At 35.9% G+C, this 13,723-nt stretch overlaps 1 protein-coding gene across 1 annotated transcript in view; it reads right to left on the minus strand.

Moving 5' to 3' along the window:
* The window catches only part of BTBD8 (BTB domain containing 8), a gene marked incomplete at its 3' end in the record, with an annotated part of 88,552 nt that overhangs the window by 31,366 nt on the left and 43,463 nt on the right, over window positions 1-13,723 (minus strand). The window contains exons 5-7 of the mRNA XM_082832305.1: window positions 10,987-11,076; window positions 2,960-3,040; window positions 1,508-1,604 (exon numbers count right to left, since the gene is read on the minus strand). Coding sequence (XP_082688431.1) covers window positions 1,508-1,604; window positions 2,960-3,040; window positions 10,987-11,076 — 268 coding nt within the window. The remainder of the gene's footprint in view (window positions 1-1,507; window positions 1,605-2,959; window positions 3,041-10,986; window positions 11,077-13,723) is intronic.

Here is a 13,723-nt window from a genome sequence, read left to right on the forward strand (position 1 = left end):
ATTCCCTCTTTTCCCATACTTTAATGATCATAGGCAAATTCCAGTACCTTCTGGTTACTTTTGGTATTGAAATTCGGTATAGTACTATTTAAACACCTACCTCATACTTGATTTAAATCTTTCACTCTCCATCACTGACTACACTTTTAGTTGGGGAGATCTGGAATGGAGAGTAGAACATGGTCTCTTACTCCTCCGTTTTGTGGGTCTAACTCCTGTGGAAGAGGGTTATGGATGGCTATGGCCACCTTATGTAACTAACCAGTGACGAACATGGTAATAGGAAGATGTCCTTGACTACTCTAATCCAGATGTTGGTGGCCTTTGCTAATGTGGTGGCTTGTTAAGAGACAGACTGAACTTCACCCTAACCTCTCAGTGGTAAAGGTTCTTCTAGGGTTCATGATGCTTGATGCCTCCTTACGTGGGACACTGTCATTTGACCCTGTATCAGTCTCTTCTAATCTTCAATGAACCACTAAGGTCCCTTTCCTTCCCTGCATACCGTGTAAAATTGGGGTGTGGAATGGACTCTCCATTATTTTTTTCTATCTATGACAATAACTATTGCCTCTAGTCACCAGGCTAGTACTGGCTTCTCCAGCAAGCCTCCTCCTTCCTTAAGAAATCTCCATATTCAAGTATATTCTCACTGGTTCCTGAGACATATTCCAGGCTCTTCCAAGAAATCTCTTAGTACTTTCTTTTCTTCTTTGATGGAAGTTCCAGAGTGGATTGGTTATACAGATACGATAGATGTCCATCTTGGGGCTGAGAAGACATTATCTCCTCACTGCAGATACCCCTATCTTTAATCTTTATTTGGAACAGGCTCTTAACTTTCTCTTGGCTGGGAAGATGGGGAAAGATGAAAGAGAAGGAAAAGTCTTTCACCAGGATTCTTCACTTTCTGCAATGCTGAGGACACCACAGACTGTGCTCCTTCTTCTAGCTCCCTTACTTATAGAGGCTGGAATGAATGGCTGATTAAAGGTAGCTAAGGAGTTTAACTGTTTCTCAGTGAACCTTGAAGGGTTGGTAGGAGTGGTAGACCCAGTTCATGACTCTGTTTTAGCACATGGGGTGATTCCTCAGCTACAACTTATAGACAGATAGGAAAAGTCCATTCCAACACAAAAATCTAAATTTAAATGTGATTAAAATTATTAAAATTACATAATTACAATGCATATTGTTGGCTCAAGTAGCCAATAAGAGGGGACTATTGATGTAAAAAATTCTTTTAAGGGCTTCCCTGGTGGTGCAGTGGTTGAGAGTCCTCCTGCCGATGCAGGGGACACGGGTTCGTGACCCAGTCCGGGAAGATCCCACATGCCGCGGAGTGGCTGCGCCCATGAGCCATGGCCGCTGAGCCTGTGCGTCCGGAGCCTGTGCTCCACAACGGGAGAGGCCGCAACAGTGAGAGGCCCGCGTACAGCAAAAGCTAGTAGGTAATAATGGGTGACTTTAAGCACTAGGTAAAAGATTTCTAAGACTGAATAATTACCTTTTGAAAGAAATTACAGTAATCTCTTCTTAAAATATAGATTGCTACTTCTTTTAATCCTTCTAGTCCATACATATCAGCCATATTGAGTATGTGCCTAAAATAAGAATAGATGCACTGTTAATTCTTCAATTTAAAAACCAAGGCATAATACACAATAATTTTTTGATAATTATAGTTTAGAAAAAAGAATAATCTTAATTATTTTAATTCTAACTTTACACCCTACATAATAGATACTCTTTATAGATTATAAAAAGGACATAGGTCAAAAGTTGAAAGCCCTGTAACTTGATTTGATTTGTGGGGAATAACACGAAGTAAATTTGGAGATGTTTCAATCAAACTCCCCTCATATTCTCAGTCATATGCAACAAAGCCCAGGAAACTGCTTCAAAGGCTGTAAAAGTTACAACTCTTCACAACAAATACGAATAATAAAAATTTAGGGGGAGGGCAACTAATTGATGCTTATCATATTGAAAATGCCTACAAATGACCATAAGATTGGAGATGGCATCCAATGATTCAGAGGGTTTCTGTTGGTTCTTTCAACTGGCAAGTATTTCTGAGTACCCACACATACTTTAGGTACTTAGGAAACCTACAAGCCTTGATACCATGATAAAATTTCTTATAGGTTTCCAGGGGCAAAACTTCAGTACTTAATCCCTTTGACTCATGATACCTTCTCCCCCAAATCATATTTATTCAGTTTATAACTAAAGGAACTAATGAATATTTAAAAGTAAACGAGCAGCCTTCATTTGTCTGATGTTAGAATAGCAATAAAAGGAGAGAACATTCAGAAAATTAGAAGAGCAAGATAGATTTCACTCTCCAGTAGGATTTCAGCAGCTTAGATGGCATTTCACCATAGAGTACTAAAGAATCATACTACTTTTTCTTTTTTTTCTTTTTTTTTTGGCCACATCACCCGGCATGCAGGATCTTAGCTCCCTGACCAGGGATCGGACCCGCTCCCCCTGCAGTGGAAGCGTGGAACCTTAACCACTGGACTGCCAGGGAATTCCTGTTAATCTTTAGGATGCCTAAATTCTCAGATTAATTTTAGGGTTTTTTCCTTTTCTTTTGACATCCTAAAATTAAAAAATAAAGTAGTAAAAAAATTATTCCAAATTTGATAAAAGTTCAATTAATTTTATAAAAACCTGTCGTCTATTTTCCAAAACAAATCTTAAGTTTTTCTAACATAATTTAAGTATAATAGACTTTTCTTAATCTTATTACTGTGAGTTGCTAGATCATCTTTTCTTCTAAATAAGGTGACTTACTATTTTTAGATATTCCCAAAATACACACAAGATAGGCAAAATAGACAATAAAATTGAAGCTTCTACTCCATTGACACTTTTAAACAAAGCTCAACAAAGCAGAAGCCACAAAATATTAATACTTTTATATTTAAAATCATTAAAAAATCATACATACCCAACATTAGCTTTGTCTGGAAAGTCCAAAGTTCCTCCATATATAAAATGTATCAAAACATTCATTTCTACATGGCTTATCCTGAAAAAATAAAAGAAAACTATACTCAAATCCAGAAATAATTAAGATTTAACTGATAGCAATGATACATTTTATTTTCCCATAAACTTTTAGCCAAGATAAAGTTCTAATCTCATTTTCATCTGAAAAATATATTCTTTGAATAACATCCATGAGGTATGCCATTAATGTAAAAATGAAGCATAACTGCAGCTATGGGTTTTTATATGCTATAAAATGTTATTAGTATATTATAAAATACCTGATTATTTTTGGGACATCTTCCATGATAGACAAAGTTAGAAAGGGCTTTAGAGGTCATAGTTCAACCTCTGGCTCATTAAGAAATCCTTCTCAGCATCTTTGACAAATGGCCTCTGGTCTTGCTTAAAGCCTGGGATGGACAACTCTACTCACTGGAAAGAGTCTTGTTATGCTGTATAGATTTCTTAATTTGTAATACCTATCCAGTGGCTCTAGCTCTGCCAACATCCTCATTTTACAGATTGAAAAGTAAAGACATGACTTAAGAAGTAGTCTGAAGTGATAATCTTTATGTCCCACTGACTACTAGATCTCAAACTCTAAATTCATGACTTCCTCTCCCAACACCCCAAATTCGGTCTTCTTTCTGTTTTTCTTATTTCGTTCATAGCACTGTTACAGGACTTCTTGCATCTTGTCCCACCCTCTATTCCTCTGTATCAAGGGAGGTTAATTATCTGGTTGGTAGACAACAACCACTGGTTGTTGATCAAGTGGAACTTGAGATGAGAGGTAATTTGATTCCTTTTCTCCTTTCTTCTCTGCTGAACCAGTGGTAAGAGGTGATGGGGAAGAAGTGCATCCGCTGTCCAGATTCAGACTTTCTCTCAGGTGGGCTGTCTTAGAGTAGACATAGCTAGCAAATCAACTTTGGATCTTGCGTTAAAGCACATTTTACTGCTTTAACAGTTTTTATCAAAAATCAACGAAATGTTTTCTAACTTCATCTGCTGAGTCTTTTGTCTTATTTTGAGCAGGAAGAAAGTATACTATTTATTGGGGCCCCCTCAAAATTCCAACAGATAGCAAAGATGGAAAGCAGATGCCCCTCTTCCCCATCACCTCTTTTCACGGGTTCAGCAGAGAAGAAAGGAGAAAAGAAATCAAATTACCTCTCATCTAGAGTTCGTCCTGACCAATGCCCAATGGTTGTTGGATAATTCACTCGCCTTGGTACCGAGGAATAGAAGGTGGGACAAGATGCAAGAAGTCCTGCAACAGTGCTATGAACAAAACAGGAATAACAAAAAGAAGACTGAACAATAACCTAAATGCCTAAGTCAGAGCTGGAGGTTCATCTTAATTCTCTCCCTCATTATATTCTGTCATTTTATACCTTCAAAATTTTCTTGAATTCAGCCTCTGCTGTCTAATTTCCCCTTTCATTGCCCTGGTTTAGCCTCTCAGTTTCTCTCCTCTGTACTATGATAATGTATCCTCTCGTGTGGGCTTCTTTCCTGAAATTATCTCCTTGCATCCCATTTCCCACCTTGTTATTAGAGTGACTTCGCTAAAATGTAAATCTGATATAGCCCCTGACTTTAAAAACCCTTCAACAATTCTCCATAGCACCTAGGAAAAAAGCCTACATTCTTTAGCTTGGTGTACAACGTTCTTTATCATCTGATTTCTAGTTCTCTCTCTCTAGCAGCTGTTCCAAGATAAGTAAACTGCTGTTTCTTATACCTGAACTACTTATAATTCTTTATACATCCATGCCTTAGCAGATACTGTTCACCCTGCTTAAAATTCTCTCCCTCTCTACTTATTTCATCTTTTAGACACAAGACGTGTGGCTCTTTACCTCTGATTGTTTCCTTAATGCTCCCAAGGGGGGAAAAAAAAAGAAATCACTGAATGTTAAACATAAATAATAACTAACATCAGTTGAGCATTTATTATGATTCAGTCATGAGCTAATAAGCATTTTGAATGCCATTAGCTCATTTAATCATCATAACAACTCAATGGTAGATATTGTTATTAGTCTCATCTTACAGATGAAACAACTGAAATTAAGTAACTTGCCCATGGGGGCAGGTGCTGGTAAAAAAAAAGTAAATTGCCCAAGGTCAAATGACTAGTGATGCACTGGATCTTAAATCCAGGCAGATAGCACTGGAATTTTGGAATTTTCAAATTTAAATCCAGACTCCAAAGCCTGGGCTCTTAAGCAGTATAACACACACACACACACACACACACACACACACACACACACACACACTTCCCTTATCACATTTATTAAACTGACTTGTAATATCTTTGTTTATGTATTTGTTTCTCCTTCTAAACTGAGTTCTGTGAGGGCAGGATTTGTGTCTTATTTACCCTTGCATCTCTAGTAGCAGCAGAATGTCAGCATTGATTCAATATCCCCAGGTTGAAAAGAATTTCCTTTCCCCACATAATACTGGAGCTCTGCAGTGGAAGCAGGGTGGGCACAGTGCTGATAAGACCTTCACAGTTTGTTAAGCATGGTATCTAATGTCTGCTAAAGGAACAAAAGGAGGAAGGCAAGAAAAAAAGAAATGGAGTCCTCAGGGTAGGACTCAGAAAGGTGTCTGCTTTGATTTTATGGCCTTAAATAATATATGCTCAATAAATGTTTAATGAATATTTAATGAATGGCTTATTAGGGTAGTTATAAGCATCTCCCAAACCTTCAGAAGGAATACTGAGTTGAAAACATAAATATTTTTCAATTTACTTAATAAATATTTACTGCCCCCTACTGGTTTCTGCTGATTCAAAATTCCACATCTTTAATACTTAGAAAAAAGTCAAATCTCTAAATATTCTCATTTATATACGTTGATACAACAAGATTTGATCTCAGAATGATTATGCCATATCATCTATAGTTTGTAGCCTAAAACAGTAGCATAATTATTAGATTCCATGCACTTTTCCTCAAAATTTCAAGAGCCATTCTTATCAGTATTAATGAGGACTGACCATTTCTGTTGAAAGAATAGTTTCTTCTAAGACTTGACATATTTAAGCAAAGGATAATAATGACTAAGTAAAAATAAAAGGAGTTTTATTAAAATAAATAGCAAAAGCTAGACATTTGAGCTTATGTATCAATATATATGATAGCTATAAAAACAGCAAGAAACTGTTTTCCTGCTGTCTTGACAGATGTTTTACTAAACTGCATTCTCATTATTGTAAGTCATCTGTATTTTTACTAAAAATGTTTATAAAGACATGATCAACTGACCTGGAAAAAAAAAAACCCAACAAATTACTGCAATAGCCCACAGTTTAAATGGAAAGATTTAAAGCACTATTCCCATTTAAATGTAATCAGAATAAAATCCTGTAGGAGATGAAAATATAACATATACCCAGAGTTAGAAAACAGAAAAGCCTATGAGAGGACAGAGCTCTAGAATCAGATACAACATGTGCCCAGTCTAAAACCTCTGTGCTTTATATATGCTTCCTAAAGTTTCAGGCTCCTATATATGTGGGCTAAGGTAATGTAGGGTCTCATTCACTCATTCATTTGTTCATATACAGTCAATATTTATTGAATGATAGGCCCTATTCTAGACCTTGAGGATACAAGAAGCTTACGTTCTAGAGAGAGGACATGGACAATAAATATGTCAACAAATATGCAAAGAAGATAATTTTAATAGTGAAAAGTGAAGACAATACAACAGAATAACATAGAAGAGAATAACTAGAGAGTTAGGCTGTAGCTACTTTAGGTGGGGTAGTTTGGGAAAAGCCTATGGGCCAGATCATACAGGTTCTTATAGATTATGGTAAAGATTTGGGTTTAATTCTGATTGTGATGAGAAGGCATTGAAGAATTTTAGTCAGAAAAGAAATATTATCTGACATATTTGAAAAGATCATCCTGAAGGTTCACAGCAAGCCCAGGAATCTCCCAAGGGAGACAAGAAAATCCAAATTTATGCTCTAAAGTCTCAAGCCACCACTGAAAGACCTCTTTTTATATAAAATGGAAACATGTGGGGTTTCTTTACAGAACTATTGGCTGTGGTTCAATTTCCAGTATAGGATGTGGAAAATTTCCCCCTTCCTCCACCAGGAGAACTTCCTTCCAACTATATCCTTCCCCCTCCAACTCTGGGACATGGATAATAGGATAATAGGATAATTATTATCAAGGATAATAGGACCCTACTATTCCTACTATAACTTATTGAAGGCTGTCCATCTTAAAAATATCATGTGCATTACATCGTTGAGCTACCAACTCATTAAAAACATTCGGTTCTTTTCTGTAAGGATTTCAGACAGGATTTCAATTCTAATCTACTGCAGAAAACATCCTACAGATATGCAACAGTGGCACAGTTCCAAAAGCGGTTGCTGACCAAGCACAGCAGGCATTGCTGTCCTGGTACTGTAAATGGCCCTCACTTGAAGGCTTTTATCTCTAGAAAATGAGAACAATATAATTTAGGGAAAGAAGAAAAAGACAAATATTAATAAGCACTACATACTATGTACCAAGCACTATGCCAGGTTTTTTTTCTTTCAACAACCTCAGGAAGCTTAAGGAAGGTAAGCAATGTCCCTAAAGTCATGTAACAGTTTAGGACTGGATGTAGGACTTCCTATAAGGAAGGACCAAAGTCCATGATCTTTCTACTATACCACACAATCCATGGAAACATCTACCCAGGATTACCATATAAGTTAATGTGAAAAGAGATTTTATTTTGTAGATTACTTTGTTATAATATAAAAATTCCTAAAAGATTGATTTTTTTTAAAAAAGTAAAATCCCTAAATCCCCTTTAGCCTTCCTACAGCTTTATACACCATGATGCTAATAACATTTTAGGTGGTAATTTGAGACAGTCAATTTGATATATGATACAGGAGGGGAAAGCAAAACAGATTGTGTGATGATAATAATAATAAAGGATGTAGATAAAACCCAGAATCTGTCAGGAAATTCTCTTTTCATTTTAGCATTAGAAAACCTTGTTACATCAAGCAAAATAAGAGTCAAAAAGAAATGTATCCTCATTTCCAATGTGCTAGCATTAGAAGTGAATAAGCTGATTAGGAGTAAGTCTCCACTGCTGAAATAGCAGCTCTGGGTAAGATGATCCAGTAAGGAGTAGAGTCTTGCTTACAACAGAAGTGAAGGGAAAATACTGTAAGAGGAGTGAGCCTGATCATTGCTGGCACTGCTACAACGTACAGCCTACTTATTTGTAATGACAGTTTAAAACAAATTTGGCTACTTCTACTTGGCTTTCCCTTGAACCACTAAAGTTGGTCAGTAGCAGTCAAGCCATATTATAAGAGGAGATTTTTATCCATTACCTCCACTATAATGAAAGAAGGAAAATTATAGGTGGTGAGTAGAGACCAATAGTTATGCCACTACTTCTTTCTTATCTATTGACCTCTTAATAAATAGACTTCTCCTTTAAAAGCCTGTGTGTTTTGAATGTTTAATCGGATCACTCGTGAGTGCTGATTAAAGATTGCCTTTGTTCCTATAGCTAAACTCAGAGGTCATTTTGAGCAATATAGAATAAATAAAAGTAGAGCAGCTCTGGTTGAAGATGTGCCTCTTCCCTAATGGCCTTCCCCTCATATCCCAATCCCATGCCATGTATTCCCTAACATACCTACCAGGAACTTAAGGGTCCTATGGGAAAATCACTGATTTAAACAGTGGAGAAGATCAGTCTGAGATAGCTCAAGAACACACGCCAATGTGAAACTTTTAATTTCTTCAGTGACTGTTGTGGAATGGACTTTGAATTAAGAATCAACAAACATGTAACTTATATTCAGCATAAGCACTTATTTACCAAGTAACCCCTGGAAGACATTTAATTTATCTGATCTTGTTTTTACTCATCTGTAATATGTGAATATACCCTCTCTCTCAAAGACTGATTCTAAAAATTAAAGGGTACCATAAGTGTGGAAGAATCCTAGAAAATATATGATGTTATTGTAAGGTATTATCACTGCTGAAGACAGAATCTATTTGGAGAGAGGAACAAAGGTATATGTTAATAGGTATCAGATAGTAAAAATTGTCACTAAACATATAAGCAACTAAGATTTCTTCTACGAAATCAGACAAGTGTTCTCTGTAAATTACTTTCCCCTGCTGTCAAGTAAGGTCCAATAATCATACACTTCTTTTGACCTTTATCTCACTACATAGAATCACATGATTTTTAATAAATGCCAAAAAAGTTGCATTCTGAGTCAAACTAGGTTATCTCTTCATTTAAATTTTTATTTAATTCAGTTCTAATGAGAGAAGATTGACAGTTTTAAAAAATGATATCTAAAACATCTGAAACACAGTCCCTAGACACGTTTCCAAAATTACACTAGAGTGATTATCCCTAGGATTGACACACTTAGAGAAATTCTGGCCTCTGCTAGCATTATCCCTCTTCCTATATTCAGCAGATATTTTAAATTCACCATAAAGGAAGAGGCCTTCTTGGTAGGATATATATATCTTTCAGGTTGTTTTTCAACAGTGAATTATAAGGTTTCACCAACTGATTCAACTACACATTCCTTTTACCCATAGGCTAATAAACTCTTTGCTTGGAGTACAAAATCTTCCATAATCAGAAACTACCTGGTGATTGCCAGATTGTGATATGTGTATCGAAACTGTGATAGGTAATATAATTAAAACACAACTCTCTAAAACCCTGGTAAGAAAGAAAGGAGGTTTAGGTTCTTCTGCATATGTGTTTCATTTCTATTAAATGAATGAAATATGAAAAAATAAATAAAAACACATAACATTCTTACAAATGTTTCAATTTTCCATATTTTATAGACTGAGAAATTAAAAATGAGAGGCATTTGGGGATCAACTTTAGTTAGTAAGGAAACCAGACAGCTGTAACCTAGAAGGCTCAAGATTATAAGCCAGTGTAAAAAATAGTGAGAATTTATCAATACTTTCCATGCATCCACTGTTATGGAATCACCAGGACCACCATTCCACACCCAACCCTCTAGCCAAGGTTGACCCAGTCGAGGAAACATCAGCAGTGTGAATGATGCAGGGCTGACAGGCTCCCTCAGAACGCCCAGGCAGTTTTCCTACTGACAAAGCCCTCTCCCATATTGTACCCTCCAGATTCTCACAGTGATCATCTGTGACCAAAAAATATTCCATTTCACCATTTAAGGAAGTAGGTCATCTCTTAATAACTGTCTCAGCAGTTTAAACTGCCACCAACTGTGTAGATTCATCATTGCACTATCATAGGTCAGTGAAATCCACACCTATCCAAATTATTCTTTAAGAAACTACCTATTACAGACTGAATATCTGTGTTCCCCCACCCACTCAAATTCATATATTGAAGCCCTAACTCCTGTGTACCTATATGGAGATGGGGCTTCTAAGGAAATAATTAAGGTTAAATGAGGTAATAAGGGTGGGGCCCTGCCCTGATGTGATAGGATTAGTGTCCTTATAAGAAGAACACCAGAGAGTGAGCTCTCTCCTTCCACCTTCCTTTTACCTCCCTGCCCCCCAGCCCCATGCACTTAAAAAGAACGTCACTGGAGCACACAGTGGAAAAGTGCCTATCTACAACCCAAGGACCCAAGGTAAGAGCTCTCACCAGACACCAACCTTGCTGGCATTTTGATCTTACAGAACTGTGAGAAAACAAATCTTTGCTGTTTAAACCACCAGTTTGTGGTATCTTGTTATGGTAGTCTGAGAAGACTAACACACTATCTCTATTACTAAATGTTCCCAACTACCTCTCATTTTCAGAAAGTGTACTTTGCTGAATTGTACCACATGAGAAACATTTCATTGAACATACAGGGAAATCAGATTCATGAAAAGTGCTTTGTATTAAAAGCATTATTTATAATCATTTGCAGTCAAGCTGCCTTGTAAAAGTTCTGCTTACCCTTGAAGAGTAATGTACTCTTGGGAGCTTTCAGCCCAACAGCCACTCAGCATCGCAGCAAAATAACTAGATCTTGCACTTAAAATGGCTCTAAAGGGAAGAGGGGGAAAAAACACAGGCAAACATTTATGCACAATGCAAAATGTTATTTTTTATGAAACTCTTCATCTTTACCTCTTAAAACATGATAACAATCTATTCATCTTAACTGTATTCACTGGTAGATTTTAATAATACAAATTATAAGCCTATACTTATACCAAAGAATTTTGATTCCTTGATTAAAACATTAATTCCAATGTCCTTTTCATCTTATTTTTTTCTCACTCTCTCTCTCTTTTTTTTTTTTTTGGCTGCGCCATGCACTTGAGGGATCTCAGTTCCCTGACCTGGGACTCAATCTGGGTCACAGCAGTGAAAGCCCAGAATCCTAACCACTAGGCTACCAGGGAACTCCCACTTAATTTTTTCTCTTGAAAGCTCTTAAATTTTAGTAACAATTTCCATGAGTAAGAGAGTAATAAATCATTTACAAATGGAGAAATAAAGACCAAACGATGTCACGTAACATGTTGAGGAAACATTAGTAAGAGACTAGAACTCTAAAGGTCCTGAGCTCCAGTTCAAACCTCACCATAATTATGCTCAAGAATAGCTACTTAGCTATCTCTTAAGTTTGAGAAAATGACAGTAAAGATATTTTCTTTTGAATGTCCATTCTATCTTCCCAGATAGAATGCTAATTCATCCATTCTTTCACTCAACAAATACCTAATGACTTCTATTCTGTGCTAGGCACTATTCTAGGGAATATAACAGTAAATGAGATACAGAGAAAATGTGAATATTCTAGTGGAGGTTGGGAGGGAAAAGTAGAGGGGGAGAGGAATAAGAGAAAGACACTTCTGGCAATGGCTTACTAGGTTGTCACAGACCAACCCTCCTGCTGAATAGCTTGGAAATATATATATATTACATATATATATGTATTATTCTTTTTTTTTTTAAAGAAAGAAAGAAATCATGATTTGAAGTGATCCAAGTATATTTTAGGTTACTTTTTCCATTGAGGACACTGCCAAATATGAAAGCAAAAGCAATGGTTGAGAGGCTAAGAAGCTAAACATAGCTTCTGACAATCTTCACAGGCTTGGAGGCACACAAATTGGAATTTGGGATCCAGCAATGAGAAGAGACTTTGGTGGATGCCCCAGGATTCCAGTTGGACTCTGAAAGGTCTACACCTTAGGAAGAAGAATGAACAGGAAATAGACAAGCCCTTATTAGAACTGAAGTCCAGCTTTTAATGAGCTCAATCCCTGACTGGATTAAAGTGATCTCCACCTAGCCTAAATGCTTTCCAGAAGCAAAAGGAAATCTTGTCTTCATTAAAATTACATCACCCAGACTATTAAATTATTTCTATAAATTTTCAATAAAATATCCAAAGATAATCAGGCATAATAATGAATAACTAGAAAATGAAGGAAAAGAATTTCATTTACACTATTAGCAAACAAGGTCAAATACACAGGAACAAATATAACAAAAAAGTACAAGACCTCTACATTAAAAGCTATAAAACATTGCTGAAATAATTTACAAAGACCTAAGAGAGAGCTAAACTGTGCTCATGGATTTGAAGACCCAAAACTGTTAACATGTCCATTCTGCCTAAATTAATTTCTAGATTCAATGCAGTATTGATCAAGATTTTTTAGTGGTACTGGAACTGGAGGTTTGGAGGGGAAAAAATGAATGTTGACGGTTAACCTCACACCATAACACAAAAATTAACTCAAAATGGATCAAAACCTAAACATAAAAGCTAATACTATAATATTGCTAGAAAAAACACAGGTGAAAATCTTTGCAACTCTGAGTAGGCAAAGATTTCTTGGGAACCAAAAAGCACGAACCAATTTTTCAAAAAAAACATAAAAAATTAAATTTTAACAAAATTTAAAACTTCAGTCCTTTTAAAGCCACTTTTAAGAAAATGGAACGATGAGCAAACTGTTGGGAAAAAATATTTGCAGAACATATATCTGCCAAACAACTGAATCCATAATATATAAAGAACTATACAACTCAATATAAGAACATAAGCAATCCTACTAAAAAATGGGCACACTCACACAAAAAATTATCAGATAAGAGCCAAATTGATTTAAATAGTTTTACTACAAAACTAATGTTTATGGCTCGTTATAAAGAATAACATCACATCAAGTTTTGAGCATTAGATTAAAATTAGAAAAAGCTATGGTCAGAACAGTACATGATTCATTTTAAGGGGGAAAAAAGGTACATGTCTGTTTCTCAATAGTTAATGTATATTAAAATTTGTAACAAATCACTCTTTATGAGTGCTTTAAAAAATGGGTAAAAGATTTGAACAGAAACATCATAAGATATGCAAATGGCCAATAAGCACATAATATGATGCTCAAAATTGCTAGTGATCAGGGTAATGCAAATTAAAACCACAATGTGATACCACTACACACCTACTAGAGTGGCAAATATTTAAAAGACCGACAACATTAAGTGGTAAGGAAAATATGGAAAAACTGGAACTCTTCACAGCATGTAGGTGGGAGTGTAAAATGGTATAACTTCTTTGGAGAAATGTTTCTCAATTTCATAAAAAGTTAACATACATTTAACATATGACTGAGCAATTCTACTCGTAGGAATTTACCCAACAGAAATGAAAATATATAATCACACAAAT

The sequence above is a fragment of the Leucopleurus acutus genome (genome assembly GCF_964270905.1).
Source record: "Leucopleurus acutus genome assembly, chromosome: 2".
Taxonomy (NCBI): Eukaryota; Metazoa; Chordata; class Mammalia; order Artiodactyla; family Delphinidae; genus Leucopleurus; species Leucopleurus acutus.